The 18,647-nt window shown below is 39.1% G+C and overlaps 1 protein-coding gene across 4 annotated transcripts in view; it reads left to right on the forward strand.

Annotated features, from left to right (window-relative positions):
* The window catches only part of LOC121373644 (glycoprotein-N-acetylgalactosamine 3-beta-galactosyltransferase 1-like), a 42,882-nt gene that overhangs the window by 8,308 nt on the left and 15,927 nt on the right, over positions 1-18,647 (forward strand). For 3 of the 4 annotated variants that reach the window (XM_041500342.1, XM_041500343.1, XM_041500344.1), the window contains exons 2-3: positions 1,151-1,267; positions 13,013-13,060. In XM_041500342.1, coding sequence (XP_041356276.1) covers positions 1,156-1,267; positions 13,013-13,060 — 160 coding nt within the window. In that variant the 5' untranslated portion in view covers positions 1,151-1,155. The remainder of the gene's footprint in view (positions 1-1,150; positions 1,268-13,012; positions 13,061-18,647) is intronic. The other variant, XM_041500345.1, reaches the window with a different exon arrangement.

Below are 18,647 nucleotides of genomic sequence, written 5' to 3' on the forward strand. Positions count from 1 at the left end.
TTTGTAGGTGAGTCGGAGAGTCCCAAACTAAGACATCAAATACAGCATGCTATGTACAGGTATTTGTAGGTGAGTCGGAGAGTCCCAAACTAAGACATCAAATACAGCATGCTATGTACAGGTATTTGTACAGGTAGGTGAGTCGGGGAGTCCCAAACTAAGACATCAAATACAGCATGCTATGTACAGGTATTTGTACAGGTAGGTGAGTCGGGGAGTCCCAAACTAAGACATCAAATACAGCATGCTATGTACAGGTATTTGTACAGGTAGGTGAGTCGGAGAGTCCCAAACTAAGACATCAAATACAGCATGTTATGTACAGGTATTTGTAGGTGAGTCGGGGAGTCCCAAACTAAGACATCAAATACAGCATGCTATGTACAGGTATTTGTAGGTGAGTCGGAGAGTCCCAAACTAAGACATCAAATACAGCATGCTATGTACAGGTATTTGTAGGTGAGTCGGGGAATCCCAAACTAACTTAAGACATCAAATACAGCATGCTATGTACAGGTGTTTGTAGGTGAGTCGGGGAGTCCCAAACTAAGACATCCAATACAGCATGCTATGTACAGGTATTTGTAGGTGAGTCGGGGAGTCCCAAACTAAGACATCCAATACAGCATGCTATGTACAGGTATTTGTAGGTGAGTCGGGGAGTCCCAAACTAAGACATCTAATACAGCATGCTATGTACAGGTATTTGTACAGGAAGGTGAGTCGGGGAGTCCCAAACTAAGACATCTAATACAGCATGCTATGTACAGGTATTTGTACAGGAAGGTGAGTCGGGGAGTCCCAAACTAAGACATCCAGTACAGCATGCTATGTACAGGTATTTGTAGGTGAGTTGGGGAGTCCCAAACTAAGACATCAAATACAGCATGCTATGTACAGGTATTTGTACAGGTAGGTGAGTCGGGGAGTCCCAAACTAAGACATCAAATACAGCATGCTATGTACAGGGCTATGTACAGGTATTTGTAGGTGAGTTGGGGAGTCCCAAACTAAGACATCCAATACAGCATGCTATGTACAGGTATTTGTATGTGGGTCAGGGAGTCCCAAACTCTGTCTCAAAATGGCCATGGTAATTTTAAATCTGCTGAGATGTCCTTAGAGAAATATTCCTTTGTTTGTTTTTCAGTGTGAATGACAATGCTGCTGTGTAGTAAACGGCTAGGCTGGTCTTGGAAGTGGATGTTGGTTATTGCATTCCTCTCAACGGTAGTGGCATTCTCGTACTTGTTCCTTTATATCAGAGGTGAGTTCTACTATAGTGCTGGGAATCTCTGCGATTTTCTCCATTAATTCATTGATCGGTTATAGTCAGTTGGCACCAGCACACTAACTTTCAGTTGTGCAATCATTTAGAATTATACTTGGGGGAACATTTGTTCAGTATCGCGTCACAAATCGCTATGTAAGATTCAGAGATCGCAACACAATTCTGAAACGTATCGCGTAAAAATCCTTTTCATGAAGTGAAAACGTATTGTGTCTACTGGGATATTTTATTAAAATTATATCGGTCGTTCTTATAAATTAAAATTTCAAACTGCTTTCATTTTATAATATGCTCTGAAATAAAAAGAAGTTTTGTAATCGAATTCTGTTGACGGATTCCTATAATTAAAATAACCTCTGCGATTATACGGCTTACAATCGTTCTTATTGTCAGCCAGTGTTTTACAATGACTAATATTCCTTTGAAATAAGTATGTTTCAAGTAGGCTTTTTTGATTGGCCTCGGTGGTGTATGTACAAAGACTTTCAGACAACCCTATTTCCAAATAACAGAAATCAGCATGTAAATGCTGAACAGCTGCCAAATACAATTAGTCTGGAAGAATTTCAAATAACCTGGAATTTTGGTGTGCAAAGCATTTTATTGCATTTTTTAAGTCTGTTTATAGTGCTGATTGCAAATCCAGTTGATGCCACTCTGTAACGTTTGGGCAATTTGAGTTATTGAGCCTCAAAATGACAGCCATCTTGGATTTACGTAGAATTTGTAACTTAACGCTCGGTTATTGGAATTTAACAAACTTTTTTTTTAAATACCTTGTTTTTCACTGAATAAGAGACTGGTTAACATTTCATGACTGTAAAGTAATTATGTATCCTAGATTTTGGTCATATCCATATTGGATTTATTTTTATATGTAACTTAGTCCTCCATTACAGGTACTGATTATGCATTTTAAAAACCACAAGAAGCTGGTTCATTATTTAATGTATTACCATGTATATACTATGGAGCCATTCAAACTTTATGTAGGCAATACAAATACACAATTATCAATGTAAAATATGTATGGAGTATGCACTGGCTTTTTCCAATCGGCAACCTAAGTCATTCAAAGTCATTCAGTCATCCAATAATATTCAACAATTACTATAGGATGTTTTCCTAACCAACTACCTCTGGCAAGCTGCTGTAGGCATCACATATCAGGCACATTCAAGTTCGCACATACAAATTCTCGATCTCAGTTTCACAGAGTAGCATCATTCTCATCTTCATCCTCATTGCATTCTTCATCATTATCAGATAAAGATATTGTATCCTGAGTATGTTGACTGCAGCATACATCAAACTTCCCTCGACAGTTACAGAGCATGGTGCATGCCAGTTTTGCTGCGAAACAGCTGCATCTATTTGTAGCACATGGTTGGTCTGATCGACAAGAACACTTTATTAGTTGCAGGATTTCTGGTGGAGCAGCTGATGCATTATTTGGAATTCCAACTGGGATCAATGTTTTGGCTTTTACATCACGTGTCCAACCAAAATGTATTGGATCCAGTGATGGTGGATCCAGAAGAGGTGCTGCGTACCATTGTATTGCCTGGAAGTGAGCACGCTTAGGATTTTCCTGAAATGCCTCAGTTGTCGGTGGAAGGGATGATAACTGTGGTGCTGATTTACGTGCCTTTGCCGTTTTGAATGACCATGCTGTTATTCTCGCCTGTGTCATATTGTTACTTGGGTGCCCATAGCAGCTACTAATGAGGAAAGTAGCTTCTTGTACAACCTCTTGTATATCTGCATTGATCAGTCCCACTTTGTTCAAAGTAACTCCTGATTTCAACTTCTTGAGAACTGTTGCTTTTCCAATACCATGACATTGAGCAACAGTATCGCACCCAGATATTGCATGTGCAGCTAGTATATGTGGTACAATGTCGATGTGTTTTTCTACAGTTTGTCCAATGTCTATTAGCTTTCTTTCACCACTGGTAGCTTCCATCGTTATCGTGGCTGACAAATGCAATTTCCAGTAGAAATACACTAGCAGAACAAACACATCAGTGTCATCGCATATGACACGTACACTTGTATTCCCACAATGCATTAACAGCATGAATAAGTTGTTGCACGATGATTATATCAGCTTCTTCCTGAGTGGTTTTCAAGTCAGTTCTCTGTGTGTCAATGTTCTGCAACACTTGTGTTGGAACATCTAAACTGCCAGTTACAACAAGCATGTTTGACATGTCCTTTGATTTGACACATTCAGTGATATCTGTACATATGATGTCAATTAATTGTGTCTTGTTTTGAATGTTTGTCAGAACAACAGACTTGGATGGTAAAGGAGTTTGTCTGGTCAGCTTATGGGCCCTTCCTGCTGCTTTGCCACGTTCAGCTCGTGTAGTGGACTTTATACTATATGCATAGTATCGATCAAATACTAAATACACTGGACTGCATTTGACAGAGTATGACAAATATTTTGAAAAGTCACTAGCCACAGGGCTAGTGGGTTTGTGAAAACCACTAGCCCACCAAGATAAAGCACTAGCCCAAATTCCTGTTCAGTTATAACTGGATTTTTATAAAAAAAAATTAACATTACACATTTACGAGTATAACAGTAAAATAAAACAAACACTTAAATCATGTTGTAACTTTCAGTTTTTTGTCGTGTTGTACGTTTGGTTTTTTGTCAAGTGTGATCCATCGTCATTCGCGTTTTCGCGTTTGCCCTCCCCCAGGGGAAAAATAATTGAGCAAACTCATGGTTGATATCTAAACCCACTATCAAAATAATTAAATTTAAATGAGGGTACGACAGTGTGACACACGGTAATAGATGGTTCAGTGTATTCGGTAGTGGGTTATACATTTAGGGCCCTACTATTTATGTCGCCAGGAACGGTGATGCCAATTGCTCAAATACAGGGCATTATCCCCGTGTCAGACCGATATCAAAAGAATATAACGGCGACAAATAATCCGTTGTTAATTGATGAACAAAAAAGGTATCATCTTGTATCGGCAGCTGTGACGCATTATCCAGACCGATACACAAATAGGTCAAGCAGAGTCATTGCATGTGCGTTACCATTAAAGTAAATTGTTTTCCTGATTGCCGATAACCACATGTCAGCGAAGTGTAAAATTAGAAAACAACAGGTAAATAAAACAAACACTGAAATTCAAAGCGTGACCGGGATTTACTTGATTGAGATTAACCTGTCGTCGCAATTGGTGATTTCCAAGTTCTTAAGTGCGAGATTTCCAAGTTCATATGTACGAGATTAACTACCACGTGACGTGTCCAACTAATCAAAACACGCATGTCATTAAACTTATTTCCTGTGCCAGAAACTTGAAAGGGAAAAGTAAACAATGCATGCTGTAACTGTGGCGATGTAGAGATAGCATGTTACTGCAGTTTGCAGACCTAGTTCAAGTGGATTATGATTGCGTTGTTGATATTATTCGATGACAAACGTCACAATCAAATTTATTAAACGAAATTTCAGCCGAGAGAAAAACAAAAAACCACCAAAAAAACACGATCGAGCGATAAGGAGGGGTGTGGAAACCACTAGCCCTGCGGGCTAGTGGTTTTGCGGTTCTCACTAGCCCGAACTTAAAAACCACTAGCCACGGGCGTCGGGCTAGCGGATTTGTCGAACTCTGCATTTGAGCTTCCGCAACACATACTCTGTAACATTCGACACAACGTCAGAAACAGTTCCTTTTGAAGGCCAATGGACAATCCATAATATCGCAGAGCCATCTATTATCACTGCTTCTGGTACAGCATACAAACGTGCAGATACTTCAATGCTTGTTTTATTCTTCAATACAGCTTTGTTCTTTGCAATACGCATGTCACCTGAATCCAGAAACATTGCAGTCGGAATTGGTGCCAATTCATATTTCAGAACATCGTCCATTGTGAGTGAATCACGAGAGAGTTGCAACGCTATCACACGTGAGTAAATCAATGCTGTATCAACCACATCAACTTCTCCAACTGTGATAGATTTTGTTACTGATTCCATTGTTACCACTTTCTTACTTAGCGGTGCATAGAATCCATCAGGTAAGTTTGATTTGAACGTCTGTAACTGCATACAGCCTATCTCATGAGCTCTATCCACATTGACTGCATTGGTTGCCACTTTCCCGGTAGCAATGTTCACCAATTCCTCTGGATGTTCTTCTGGAATAAGTGGCGAGATACATGTACTGAGCATATCACGAATCTTCTTTCTGTCTTCGTTATCCAATTTAATTCTGGATATACTCTCTTCTTTATGAGGTGTTACATGACTGGACTTGTAGTTTTCATCCAGTTCCACCAGGTCTTTCTGCAGCTGACTTCTGATGTGTAGACCGAGTGCCCAGCGCTGCAAGGCTTTCTGGTTAAGTGTAATACCTATTACTCCACCTGGACCATGGCCATATCTCATCATAGTTGTTTCAATCATCATGTCGCTCCAAATGGCATTCCATAGGCCTGGCTTATGTCGCATAACATGTTCCTTGTCCATGAAATGTTTAAGGAGATCTTTAGGCATCTTTGCCATCTTCATGGAATAGATCGTGCCATATCGGAAGTAGTTCCAGTGGGCAGCAGCTCCAAAGTATGGAAGCATACGATCAGTAGCCAGTAAGTGAAGTGGCCACTCACCTTCTCGTTCTGCGCGGACATACAGCATCATGATCAGTACTGGTTTAATCAAGGAATCAAGCCAGAGACGAGTAGTACGACTTTGAATTGCTCTCTGCTCGAGGATCAACATCAGCGATTCGAAACTCTGCACATCTTCATGCATAAGTATTGTACGTAGAACTTTTTCAACCACCATCCTTAATGCGCGTATGTTCTGGGGGATCTTTTTACCATGTAGCATATGGGGAACACCAGCAAATGCTGCTTGCATCACTTCTTGTAATCCTGAATTTGCCATTAACATCCCAACACAACCAACAAATGACATTAACATGTGCATACCTCCGAGACGTGGAATAAACCTCTCAAATTCATGGGCATGAAACCATGTCATTTGCACAGTGATTTTATACAACTGTTGGTCATTTGTAAATACAATGTATGCCTGGCCAGCTGCCTCTGTGATACGTTTGACCTCATGCATTGATGTTAGAATGGTATCAGGATCTGCAGGGTACATGTCTAGCATGGGTAAGTATGTCACTTTAGTTGCTGGTTGTAGTGTCCATCCAGCTTCTCGAACTTCTTTCACATTGAAACCATTGTACTCGGGTGTCTTATCATCACTGATTATTGATTTCAAAAACATGAAGTCAATATGCTGAGCCCTTTGTAATGAAACAACTTGATGGGCCAGCACTTTAAGAGCTGTCACTGCATGTTTAGCTTCACTACTTGGCATTGGTGGGTTCTTAGGACCTTGGTAATGACATGTGTCCACATCTTGAACTTTTATGTCCTTCAAGTCTACTTTTCGCAACCTGTTTATGAATTTGTTTGCTTCTTTGTATTCACTGGCTGATTCATTTTCCTGGGTTATGATCACAGCCATATTGTGTGTTTGTTTAATACCATTAGGAGATGCGATATTGGCATCAAAGTTGTAACCAACAGCTTGCACAAGCTTCCCTCCAGACACTAGGCATTTTTGTTTCCCAGTTTTAATAGCATCAGCAGCAGCAGAGGCAGTAAACTGTTGGAACTCATCGTATGTAGTTGCAATGCCAAAACGATGCAGTTCTGTGATTAACTTCTTACTCTGCAGTAAGTTTGTAATTGCAAGTTGAAGTTGCGTTGGTGACTTGCTAATGTGGCTCGTTATTACAGAAGCCACAAAGGCTGATGGCAAATCGGGAACTTTTAATTCTTCAAGGAGTTGGAGTAGAGTTGAACTGACACCAGTGTTAATGTTATCTTTGTTAAGTCTCACATTGTATACAGATTTATCTGGTTTTGCAGTTTCTTTCACAATATCAGTAGCAATTTTCTTAAGGTAATTACTGTCATCATTTGCGGCTACAATATTTATGGCACATGTTTTTCTGAAAACGAGCAAACTAGCAACACCAGGTGATGACAATACAATTAATGCATCACCAAAATGGTCACAAACTAAACTAATCAGAGTTTTACGACAAAGACTACTACCACCATACTCCTGATACATATCTAGCAATTCTACACTATTCCATATGTGCTGTTCATCAAGCAACATACTGTTGATGACTCCTTTAAATGCTGCATCCACTTCCCCACCAGGATTTGCTGTGGTTAAAATATCAATGTACTTTGAGTGCATGAATAGTGCTTTGCAGTCATGGTGGTACCGCGCATCTGCTGCATGAAGATCAGCGATTGCCGCAGATATTCTAATGCGCACTTGGTTGGACCACTCATCATTTCGGATGTCACACACAGAAAGGATGACATCCTTAAATGTTTTCTGGTTGGGACGATCCACAGTCCTCACAACTGAGTATCTTCTCCATCTGTCTGCATGCGTAGGGTCACGTTCTGCACAACACTCGCCACAAAATAAGCAGTCTGTGATGAAAGAGAATGTTTTCTTTTCCGAACGACGTGTACGTTTCTGTGCTGGTTCACCTACTGCTGCTTCTTTAAGTTTCTTCTTTTTAAATCGTTCAATATGTGTCATTGATGTGTATGTAGACACACATGATCTGTGACAATGTATTGTTAAGTGTGCATCTGCTGTCAACTGTTCGTGTAAACATTTGTGTAGATCATCTCCACGTATCTGACTTGCAGCGATTATGGACTTTACACGAGCTGGACCTACAGTACTGACATCTTCTTCTCGACTGCAATTAAATATACAATGTTCAGCCTCTTGTGTACTCATTACTTCATCAGAGGGTGGTAGGGGAGACCGGGGCTGGTTGTCACACTTTTTATGTCGTTACATTTCTACAATTTATAAAATCTTATTATCAAATGATTTTCTTGTAAAGTTTAAGTCGTTTATATCAGCCATATAGTGTAAAGGTAAATTTCGCCCAGTTTCATTTAAATATAGGATTCTGGCAATTGAAAATATTAAAATTATTGAGACAACTTGCCCCGTTACGGTGTTGGTTGTCACATGCCCTGAGGTTGGTTGTCACTATATGTTTAATGCACTGTAGATCCTGAAATTAATGCGATCATAATATCAATGCGAAAACTGCGAGCTCGTGTTATTCGCATTAATAATATGCCGCATTTAAAAATTTTTTTGTCTATGTGTCCCACGTTATTAAAACAAAACAAACAAAGATTAAAATTCTAACATATAACACAACTGGAAATAAATTCATTGTAGGCAAGTCTGACTAATTGTTGACTAGTCCAGTAAGCTATGTGTCACACTCTTTTAAAACAAAGATTAAAATGCTAATACATTTATAAAACAACTGGAGCACAATTCATTGTAGACGAGACATAATAATCGTACAATAATCTAACAAGATGCCAGCCACGCTTGCTGATTGCAGGGTCTTTGGCTATCCTATCAAAAGCCGACACGATACATCGCGTGTGAATGGGTTTTAGTACGCTAATCCTGAGGTCGACCGTTTCTGTGATTTAACTGTTCAAGTTCACTGCAACTTAGTTGGCTGAATTGTTCTTTTGTTATGACTTTGAAATATGTCTACATCAATACCCGTTACGTAAATGAACGCTGCAAAATATGGAGTTGATCTCACCAAAACACTAAGGACTAAACAGATTAACTGATGTGTACACAGATATGTTAGTAAGTTGATCTCATTGAAGACAACTGCAACTTGAATTGAACAAAAATCTACACGGACGTGTGTTGCTAGTAAAGTAATATTTCAAATGGAGGCCACTCGCATTAATTTCATGTCGCTTTTAGTCTGCCCACCGTCACTCGCATTAATTTAGGGACGCGTTAATTTCAAGATCTACAGTATTAAAATACAGTAAAACACAATAAGTTGAAGTTCTTGTGATTGGATATCACAACTCAATGTTGTCAAATGTAAGACTTTTATTAATTTAAAAATACAAAATATTTTCAACAAAAAATTTATTTAATATGCCATACTTTACTTGAATTTTCAAAAGTATATGTATGTATGTATTTATAAATGTATGAATATCTATATATTATATACATTTGACGGGCACATGGGATAAAAATCTGTTTTGAACTCAGATTGTCTCTCATGCCGTTGCCTGGACTCGAACATATGGCACCTAATCGCTCACATTTCCTTGACCACCACGATTACCGGTTGGTCACCGAGACGTTATAAAAAGAATATTAACCGAGGATATACAAGAAGCCTACAAACGTGTATATAAAATTATTTTTGGCCTCATATGTATTGATGTATGTATGTATGTATGTTTGTATGTATTGATGTATGAATATCTATATATTGTATGTATGTCGAGGTTGTATGTATGTATGTATGAATGTATATAAACTTTTAAACTTTGATTTGTTTAGCGACACCACTAGAGCACATTGATTTATCAATAATCGGCTATTGGATGTCAAACATTTGGTAATTCTGACTTAGTCTTAGAGAGGAAACCCGCTACATGTATCCATTAGTAGCAAGGGATCTTTTATATGCACCATCCCATAGACAGGATAGTACATACCACAGCAATTGATATACCATCCTTGGTATGTATGTATGTATGAATGTATGCATGTACGCATGCATGTACGTATGTATTATATGCATGCAGGTATGTAAATTGCAATTCACCATGCTTTTGCGTTACCGGGGTTGGTTGTCACGTGTTATTGTATGTGACAACCAACCCCCGATACCGTGTGACAACCTGCCCCCTCACGACCCATTCACAATAATTACTGTCCGTCAGACCAATGTACTAGTCTATTGCTTATAAGTTCACTCCATAAGAAGCAGACTTTCATATCTGTCTAACACTGTACTAATCTGAAACAAAATGTACAAATGGTAAAAATTAGAATATAATGATATTAATATTTAAAAAATACATACAGAGCGAAAAAAAATGTCAAGTTTTGAAATCTAAAAAAAATGCCGTGAATTCTTTGTAATTTAAATATGACGGAATACAAACATTTCAAGCCACATACCTGTCTTAGTCCAGTACGCTTACGCCGTTTAATGGAAGAGATATGGCCACTGTGACTACCAACCCGTGTGACAACCAACCCCGATCTTCCCTACTCATGGCATCCTATTGGAAATTATATCTGTAAAGGAAACAAACATGCCACATCTGTTAAATGGCTCACCGTTTGACATCAAACAAATATGACTTAATATGGCTTCCAGAATCCATGATGGTGAATTATTTTACAGTTACTAAACATGAACCAGTAGCTTAGTCAGTGAAACAAGTTGCTATTTAAAAAAAATTCCATCAAAATCCGTTAACTGAACGTGAAGTTACACATTATATGTAAATCCAAGATGGCCTCCGCTTTGAAGCTTAATAACTCAAATTGCCCAAAGGTTACAAAGTGGCATCAATTGGATTTGAAATCTATACTATAAATAGTCTCCATAAATGCAATAAAATGCTTTGCACACCAAAATTCCAGGTAGCATGAAAAATAGCAAACTTCCCCCGGACTAAATTCCTGTATGGTGGCTATGATTTTTTTTTTTTTTTACAAATCTCAAAATATGTCTTCTAGATTTTTAATTGTATAATTCATAAACTTCCTACAAGGAGTTTCTAAGTTTGTCTTTACAAATTAATGGATTATCATTTACCGATTATGACTTACACATGACTACCTGAATTTATTTGTTCTTTATGGCTACTAAATACAGTTGCAATAAATAAATGATATAAATGTTTTCTGAAAATTGTCTCTTCATACATGTATTTAATTTATCATATATACATTTAAAAAAAAATTGCTACACAAAATGAGTAATCGCTAATCAATTTTCATATTGATTAACGACTATCGTTAATCAAAATTTTGAAAACAAAACGTTTCCTGTTACTTATGTGAATGATTGAATTATTACGATCATGACCTGTTGTATTCACAGGGAGAGATGCTGCAAATCACTAGGTTTACTTTTAAAAATACAAAGAATATTCTGCATATGTTTGCTTATATTTTTTCAGTATATGTTTATTTACCGTACATATATGTGAATTATTTCTGCAAGTTAATAAACTTCATATAGTGATTTTTATTAAAACAAAAATTGTGCGAAAAATGATCTGCAAAATATAGCATGGCGTATCTGTTCATTATAAACAGACCAGTGAAGTCAGCAGGGGTAAACATAAGTCACGTGGTTTGGCTTTTGCATGCATTCGAGTGTGGAGAAAGAAAGAAAGGTTGAAAGACATGCATTGATTTGGACAATCACTTGAAGTGGTTAAGTGACGTGTGTAGCCAATTGTCAGCCTTGTTATGGGGTTTTAACAGGAAAGGATCAAACTTCATTTGTTATGTTCTCTATAATGACCGCCATACATCTCAGTACAAAATGGACTGCTATTGTAAACATGACATGACTAACACAAGCTCACTTGACAGGCTGTGGCTGGCTCGTGCCATTATTTCCTTAAATAATGATGTCCCAATGTTCGATTATAATGGAAAATGAATTGGTTTGGCTCCTCCGATGTGATAATCTATTATTTACACCACAAATGACCACGTCATTCTACTTGTCTCTCGAGCAGTGAAGTTGTATGCCGAGAACATCTGGATTAATTTCCCCTCCTCCCCCCATCCCCCTCCCTCACCCCACCCCTTTGAGCGATGATTAACAGCTTGGGGAAACTTGTCACGATACTTGGTAGGAATTAGCGTACTGTCACTTTTAAAATTTTGTTCGGTATTTGGAATAAAATTAAATGCTACATATGAAAGTTGAGCTATGGTATATAAAACATTAGAATCAGGCCCGTAAGAACGATATCTGAAGTTGGGGGAAGGGAGAGGGCACAATCTGTAGTGGAGGGACACAGTCTAGTTGGTGGGGGGGGGGGGGGGCAAAAGCCATATTTTAAACCGGGTTTATAAAAGTGGGGCTATAATCCACCCCCCTCCGACTTCTTGGTTGCTACCGACCTGTGAATGGTCAGAAATGTAACTGTATTGCATATATACAGCTATTTAAATTCGAAGCAAGATTATTTAACCTAATTAAGAAAGATGTAAGTTTTATTTATAACAGATTAGACTAGCCGAAAGCTTAATAATATAGCTACAAACTCAGGATGGTCTCTTTATTATAAACTCATGAGGGTTTATTATGCATAGTCATAAGGTAAATAAATACATAAATAAATAATTTGTGGATAGACAGTTGTACGACTGTCTTTTTTAATGAAATGATAAGGGGGAAATAGAGCTGTGATAAAGGCCTATGTGAGTTAGGGGTTTTGTTGGGGGTTTTAGGAGAAAGCTAGGGGAGGCATATTTTATTAAATTTTAAATACTGATACATGTGGAGAATTAAACATCATTGGAAATCCGCATGAGTATTTAACTATAATTCTAACTGTTAAAAGTAAAAAACCCCACATTCCACTAAAGTTAATTTTATTGTATGAATCTTTTAATTTTGCGATGTAAAATAATGAAATACCACAAAATATTTAAGTTATAGTTTTGGTTTTGTAAACATATAGTTTTGGAAATACGTATGGACAGTTATCTCCATTCTGTTTACTAAAATATGCAACAGTCAGATAAAAAAAACCCAAAAAAATTCACAGGTTATACAAAATATTTTCAGCATTTGAATTTGTGCAGGCCGGATGGTCCAGTTTAATGAAACATAGAGGTTGTGATTTTCAGTTTTTTATTTTTTGCACATTCTGTTTGTTTTTGTTGCTTTTAATTGTTTTACAAAAGTTTCTGATTGGTATTTCAATAACAAACAAGTTGTAAACAATAGCTGATTATCAAGCAGATATATTGTTTCAAATTGTAAACTGATGGCGAGTGTGTTCTGTATTGTGATTGTTTAATTGTAAACTGACGGCGAGTGTGTTCTGTATTGTGATTGTTTAATTGTAAACTGACGGCGAGTGTGTTCTGTATTGTGATTGTTTAATTGTAAACTGACGGCGAGTGTGTTCTGTATTGTGATTGTTTAATTGTAAACTGACGGCGAGTGTGTTCTGTATTGTGATTGTTTAATTGTAAACTGACGGCGAGTGTGTTCTGTATTGTAATTGTTTAATTGTAAACTGATGGTGAGTGTGTTCTGTATTGTGATTGTTTAATTACATTTGTTTTCCGGGATCAAATGAAAATAACACCCGAAAAGCTAATGACATTATTTGAAAGTGACATCATTATCAATTGGAACAGGCCAAGTTGGCGGTTCAAGGGTCTACAGTTAGACTGTAGCCAGGTGTTTTTTCTCAAGATATACAGTTAGTTCCATAGAAAAACGATTCAGTTTACAATGGACCTAACCATATGGAGATTTTAGATTTGCTGGTGTTATTGTCTATTTGCTGTACGCAAATGTTTCATTTTTAATCTCAGGCTAACACCTTCAGTCAAAAATTAGATTTGCCAGATCAAATCGACAATAATACCTGCAAATCTAAAATATCCATATATGGTTATATTCTAACTGTTCTGTTCAGTGAACACATTCAAATTTAATAGTCAACAATTTGCATACTGTACGTAAAACTATGTAATGTATTTAACCGGAACTTTTCGTAGGTTTTAATTAATAGTAAGTGGGCAGCCTTGAAAATATAAAACCATGAAAATATCTGAAAATATCAAAAAATTCTATAATATTATTATAAACTGATAATTTACGACAATTAAGAAAACTATAGGGAACCTTTACGGAAATGACTTATACGAACTTATAAGTGTGATATACTTTATTTATACGCCACTTGTAAGTCAATCTGATTAAAATTAGCTCAATACTGGTCTACCAGCATTGCATGTACTCCCATGTCCAGGTGACATTTCATCTATAAATAATTTAAATATCGACCAATTACACTTTGCCATTTATAGCGTTATTCGGGACCATATACAAATTGTAAAAATATCGGGCAAGACTATTTATGCAATAGGCGAACTTGTTGGTCAGTTTCAACATTAAAAAACAGGGGGAAAGTGCAGCAATAAACTCTGGATTGTATACTAGTATAAACAAATTTTATGGCTATACCATCAAAGGTTTTTTTTCCGTCTTGAAACAAATTTTATATAAAATTTTATATTGAAATTAGTTCCTGGCATACTTCGTAATTCACCCGAATCATTTCGTATACCATCAGCATAATCCCATATGTTTTCAAATCACTGGCATGATTTTGCAAGTATATATACTCTTCAAAAAAAGAAACGCAAAAGGGTACAAATGGGTTATAACTCCGATTTTATGTTTCCTACCGGTTCATGCTTTGTGAATATAAGGTCATTGCATGTCCCAAACACATTCCCACGGTTACATTCGATAAAACGCAGCTACTGTACAATAAAGTTCCAAAATGTGAATATTCGCAAAAACGCAGCCACGTGCCAACCATGTCACCACTGCACGTGCGTTGTCTACACGTGCAACATGAACACCGACAGTATAAAAGTGCAGGGTGTTCGCTTGCCTGGCCTCTGTATCTGGCCGACAGTTGACAATCCAGGACATACCACGTCTCAGTGAACCGCAGAGAAACAATGCCATCGGCCGACTAGACGCAGGCGAATCCAGAACGGCCGTTGCCAGGTCATTCCATGTGTCCCCAAGCACCATCTCCAGACTGTGGGACCGTTACCAGCAACATGGATCAACACATGACCTCCCTAGATCCGGTCGACCACGGGTCACTACCCCCGGGCAGGACCGCTACATCCGGGTACGCCACCTTCGGGAACGATTGACTACTGCCACCTCCACAGCCGCAGCAATACCAGGTTTGCGCAGGATATCCGACCAGACCGTATGGAACCGCCTACGTGAGGTAGGAATTCGTGCCAGACGTCCAGTTCGAGGTGTCATCTTAACACCACAACACCGTCGACTCCGACTGCAGTGGTGCCAGATTCATCGACAATGGCCTCAACTGCGATGGAGACAGGTGTGGTTCAGTGACGAGTCCCGATTTCTGCTCCGACGTCATGATGGAAGATGTCGCGTGTATAGGCGTTGTGGTGAACGTTATGCGGCAAACTGCGTGCAGGAAGTGGACAGATTCGGCGGGGGTAGTGTCATGGTGTGGGCAACCATCTCACACACTGGCAGAACTGACCTGGTCCACGTGCAGGGCAACCTGAATGCACAGGGCTACATTGACCAGATCCTCCGGCCACACATCGTTCCAGTTATGGCCAACGCCAACGCAGTGTTCCAACATGACAACGCCAGGCCTCGCACAGCACGTCTCACGACGGCTTTCCTACAGAACAACAACATTAATGTCCTTCCTTGGCCATCGATATCACCGGATTTGAACCCAATTGAGCATCTATGTGACGAGTTGGCCCGACAGCGACAACCACAGCCCCAGACCCTGCCCGAGCTGGCAGCAGCCTTGCAGGCCGAGTGGGCCATCATCCCCCGGGACGTCATCCGTACTCTGGTTGCTTCAATGGGCAGGCGGTGCCAGGCAATTGTCAACACACGCGGAGGCCACACCCGGTATTGACTCCAGATGACCTTGACCTTGGTGGTGTGTCCTATCACTTACTCACAATGGACTAGAGTGAATTGTGAACAATCCTGCAACATTTGGTAATTATCGGACTCACCATTCAATAATTAAATCAATTCTCCAAATGTTACGACAATGTGGTTTTGCGTTTCTTCTTTTGAAGAGTATATATAAGGTTTTGATTGGTCGAATGAAAGGTCAACTGGACATGAGCTCCAATGGGCTGCTGTTAGATCCACATGTAATAGTGGAGCTCATTTTAATTAGATTGTTGTATCTGCATCCTGCAACTTCTTAAAATGATCTTTTTAGCAATGGAACATTTTAAATATAAAAAAGGTACCTTTGAAGTTTTTTGTGGGACTTAAAATTTCAGTTTTGAGGGTATGTAATGGTAATAGGTGTAATCGAAACTCTCAATATGTACTATTATTATTTTTTTAAATTATTATTATTATTATTTTAAAGTTTGTTTGGTTGTTTGTTGGTTTTTTGTTTGGCTGTTTGTTGGTTTTTGTTTTTTGTTTTTAAGTTTGTTGTTGTATTTGTTTTTTCCTTTTTACGGACCCACTACACAGGATTACTGCATTCCTGTACCTGTAGGCACGCCAATTACATATACATTGTCCTACGATCATTCTCTTAATGAATTCCAATCTGCCGTAAACCCCAAAATGCACCATCAAAGTCGTTAATAACTGGCATTACCCTACAACTACATGTATTAATCAGTGAATCAACATGAAGGCAAGATCTCTGATAGGCTTGAGTTGATGATGTTGAGAAATACATTGTAGTCTGTCGGGGACCTCACTGGTGGAACGTTTGTGTCGCTGCATAAAGGTTTGTCATCAGTAAAACTCCTTAACAATATGCAGAATGTGTATAAATTATAATATCTGGCGGTATTTAACAATATTATAGATAGGTCTATGGATAGTGATAGGTCACCACTTTGAGTGTAGTTGGTGACAGTGATAGGTCACCAATTTGCGTGTAGTTGATGACAGTGATAGGTCACCACATTGAGTGTGGTTGGTGACAGTGATATGTCACCACATTGTGTGTAGTTGGTGACAGTGATAGGTCACCACATTGAGTGGTTGGTGACAGTGATAGGTCACCACATTGAGTGGTTGGTGACAGTTATAGGTCACCACTCTGAGTGTGGTTGGTGACAGTGATAGGTCACCACATTGAGTGTAGTTGGTGACAGTGATAGGTCACCACTCTGAGTGTGGTTGGTGACAGTGATAGGTCACCACATTGAGTGTAGTTGGTGACAGTTATAGGTCACCACTCTGAGTGTGGTTGGTGACAGTGATAGGTCACCACATTGAGTGTGGTTGGTGATAGTGATAGGTCACCACATTGAGTGTGGTTGGTGACAGTGATAGGTCACCACATTGAGTGTGGTTGGTGATAGTGATAGGTCACCACATTGAGTGTAGTTAGTGACAGTGATAGGTCACCACATTGAGTGTAGTTGGTGATAGTGATAGGTCACCACATTGAGTGTAGTTGGTGACAGTGATAGGTCACCACATTGAGTGTGGTTGGTGATAGTGATAGGTCACCACATTGAGTGTAGTTGGTGACAGTGATAGGTCACCACATTGAGTGTAGTTGGTGACGTCAAAACAATTTGCTTCCTGCTCTGTATGATTAAAAAGAAAAGAAAGAAAAAATATTTTATTTAACGATGTACTCGATACATTTTATTTATGCTTATATGATTAAGGACCACACAGATATTGTGCGAGGAAACCCGCTGTTGCCACTTCATGGGCTACTTGAGCTCTTTTCAATTAGCAGCAAGGGATATTCTATATGCACCATCCCACAGACAGGGTAGTACATACCACATCCTTTGATACACCAGTCGTGGTGCACTGGCTGGAATGAGAAATAGTTCAATGGGCCCACCGATGGGGATCGATCCCACACTGACTGCGCATCAAGCGAACACTTTACCACTGGATTACGTCCTGTCCCGATCTGTGAAATGATTCAGGCCTCTAATTTGGCAAACCGGCGTCGTGGTTAGGCCATCGGTCAACAGGCTGGTAGGTACTGGATTCGGATCCCAGTCGAGGCATGGGATTTTTAATCCAGATACCAACTCCAAACTCTGAGTGAGTGCTCCGCAAGGCTCAATGGGTAGGTGTAAACCACTTGCACCGACCAGTGATACATAACTGGTTCAACAAAGGCCATGGTTTGTGCTATCCTGCCTGTGGGAAGCACAAATAAAAGATCCCTTGCTGCTAATCGTAAAGAGTAACTCATGAAGTGGCGACAGCGGGTTTCCTCTCAAAATCTGTGTGGTCCTTAACCATATGTCTTTTCGACTTGGCAAGATGATTGGGACGGTGCGGTTACAAACAAGCTGTCAAGCCAGTCCTGGGAGAGTGGCAGTCATCCCACAGGCAGTGCAGGAACGATGAAGTAGTCTTGTGCGTGCCACATCGGTCATACATATTTGACGCATTCATTTATTTTAAAGAAGGACCCTCCTCCTCAGTGTGAACATTGTCAGTGTACACTGACTGTGTGCCATATTGGTGGAGTGTGATCATCTCAAGCTGACGAGAAATGATATATTTGGCAACAGAAATGTTTTGGAATCTTTTAAATTCCATCCAATGTTAAGTTACTTACAGGACACGAACATAACAGTTTGTCTCCCATGGCAATTTTTAAAGGAATTGCCATGGGTGAAAGAGACTACCGACGAAA

The sequence above is a fragment of the Gigantopelta aegis genome, chromosome 5 (genome assembly GCF_016097555.1).
Source record: "Gigantopelta aegis isolate Gae_Host chromosome 5, Gae_host_genome, whole genome shotgun sequence".
Lineage (NCBI taxonomy): Eukaryota > Metazoa > Mollusca > Gastropoda > Neomphalida > Peltospiridae > Gigantopelta > Gigantopelta aegis.